Genomic DNA, 2,500 nt, shown 5'->3' with positions numbered 1-2,500 from the left:
TATATATATATCCATGTTTAAAAAATTTATTATTTAAAAAAAATAAAAGTAAAAATAATATGAACAATAATAATAATAATAATAATAATAATGACCATAACAATCACAATCATAAAGATAGTAATAAAGAAGTAGAAAGTAATAATTATTATGAAGATTATTTTGTAACAAATGATTCTTATAAAAAGGAAGATCAAAATTTACTTGCAAATTATTCTATGGATATAAAACAGAAGGAAGAAGAAAGGATGAAACAAAAAAAAAAAAAAAAAAAAGCAATTTCTAATTTTTTTCATTTCAACAAGAAAAAGATATATGAACCTTTATTAGGAAGAAATGAAAAAAAAAACAAAAAAACAAAAAATGATAATTATGATAATAAGAGCGAAAATTTTAATAATTATACAGATGAACGTTCTAAAGGTCATAATGAAAATCAATCCTATTACCAATCGACACATAATTCATCCATGAAAAATATGTTACGTGAAGATGTAGGTAATCATAATGAAAGTAGTAATAATAAAATGTGTGAACAAAATCAAATGATGATATGTAATTCATATCTTATGGATGATGACAATATATATAATAAGGAAATTAGAAAGAGTAGTATGGATAATATAAAAGATGATATTACTGGGAAATATAACATGTGTGAAAAAGGTTATCATAATATAAGTAATAGTAATAATATAACATATGATGATCATAATAATAATAATAATAATAATAACATTAATAATAATTATAATAGTATATATAAATATTATTACAATATAATAAAAATAAAATGGAATAGTTTAGGTGCATATAAATATGTTATTATGATAGCTTTACTGGATATTGTTGCAAACACTTTATATTTTGTATCTCAGTTGGCTATTCCTTTGACTGTTTTATTATTATTGAATCAATTAATTTTTATATTTTCTCTTATTTTATCTTTTTTTATATTAAAAAGGAAATATAATATTCATCATCTAATATCAGTAATTATTGTTTTAATTGGATTTTTATTTTTTTACATTCCTTTTGTGTATAAAGATAATATAAAAATAAAAAAAGAAAGTTGTGTAAATTATTATTTGAATTCACATTATGTCATAAATATAAATAATATATATGATGACGATATGTATAATAGATGTGATGGAGGCAAAATTTACAATAATATAAATACTGTGGGAAATATGAATAATGGTTATAATCTGATGAGTGATAATGAAATAAATATTGACGATAGTAGTAACGGTAGAAATACAACCACAAATAATAATAATAATAATAATAATAATGATAATAATAATAATAATAATAATAAGCCCCCGTGTAGTGACCCCTTATGTGCATCTCCATTCAGCTTAGTCTTCTCTATTTTTCTTTGTCTTATATCCATTTTCTTAACCTCCTTTGGAGGTATACTAAGAGAAATATTTTTTCAAGGATATAACAATAAATATGAAAGCGAGAAAAAAGATATTGCTTATGAAAAGGTTCATATAGATGATCCAGACTCCTACTATAATATGTCACACATCAAGATGCACAACAAGAAGGATATTTGCTTTATAGATGATATAAATAATTCGTTTGAATATTATGATGATATAGATAAAAAAAATAAAACAAATTTGTATAGAAAAGAAAAAAACAATGTACATACCTTTAATATGAGTACATCGTATTCAAATAATGATGAAAATTTTATGAAAACAAAGAAATATAAAAATACGGTTGATGAATATTCAAAGTTTAAACAAATAAATAATAAATCATATCATAATAACAAAAGTGTTAATTATAATAAGAATAATGTAACATATATAAATAATATTCTGTGTGATGAAAAAAAGAGTTCTCATATAAATAATTATGATTATAAAAATGATATACAATATATATATAAACAATATAATAAAAGAAGAAAAATAAAAGATAAGATTAGTGTTATTTTATTATCATTCAATGTATCGCTTATACAAGTAATATTCCTACCATTGATTATATATTTTCAAATGTTATTTAATAAAAATAAAAATATATCATATTTATTATTTATCAAAAATAGTTTAAGATGCTTTTATGGAGATACCATCGATAATAATTTAAATTGTAAATATTCTTTTATGGTCTATACTTTATATATTATTGTAAACGCATTGTTCAATATAAGTGTTTCTTCATTTTATAGTAATTATTCATCAGCTGAATGTTTCCTAATATTAAAGTCTTCTACACCCATTACATTAATTGTTCTATACTTTTATAATATACCTTTCATATCAGACACAGATAAATATTTTTCTTTTTATTTTCTTATAAGTATAGTTATTGTCTTTACAGGAGTAAGCTATTTTTTCTATCAATCCATAGTAGAAGAAAAAAAAAAAAAAGAAAACACACAGCAATTAAGGTAATAAACTATTCCGAACAAATAAGAAAATGAAAATATAATAAACTTGAAAAAATTTATCTACATATCATTAACTTTTAATGA

General features: G+C 20.4%; 1 protein-coding gene across 1 annotated transcript in view; it reads left to right on the top strand.

Moving 5' to 3' along the window:
• Nucleotides 1-2,420, top strand: part of PRSY57_1130800 (putative membrane protein) — a gene marked incomplete at both ends in the record, with an annotated part of 4,170 nt that extends 1,750 nt beyond the window's left edge. The window contains one exon of the mRNA XM_012908271.2: nucleotides 1-2,420. This exon is cut by the window's left edge and continues 1,750 nt beyond it. Coding sequence (XP_012763725.2) covers nucleotides 1-2,420 — 2,420 coding nt within the window.
• Nucleotides 2,421-2,500: the final 80 nt, after the last annotated feature.

Source organism: Plasmodium reichenowi, chromosome 11, assembly GCF_001601855.1.
Source record: "Plasmodium reichenowi strain SY57 chromosome 11, whole genome shotgun sequence".
In the NCBI taxonomy this organism is placed as follows: domain Eukaryota; phylum Apicomplexa; class Aconoidasida; order Haemosporida; family Plasmodiidae; genus Plasmodium; species Plasmodium reichenowi.
The sequence above is the reverse complement of the archived record's forward strand: the minus strand, read 5'-3'. Positions and strand labels throughout refer to the sequence as shown.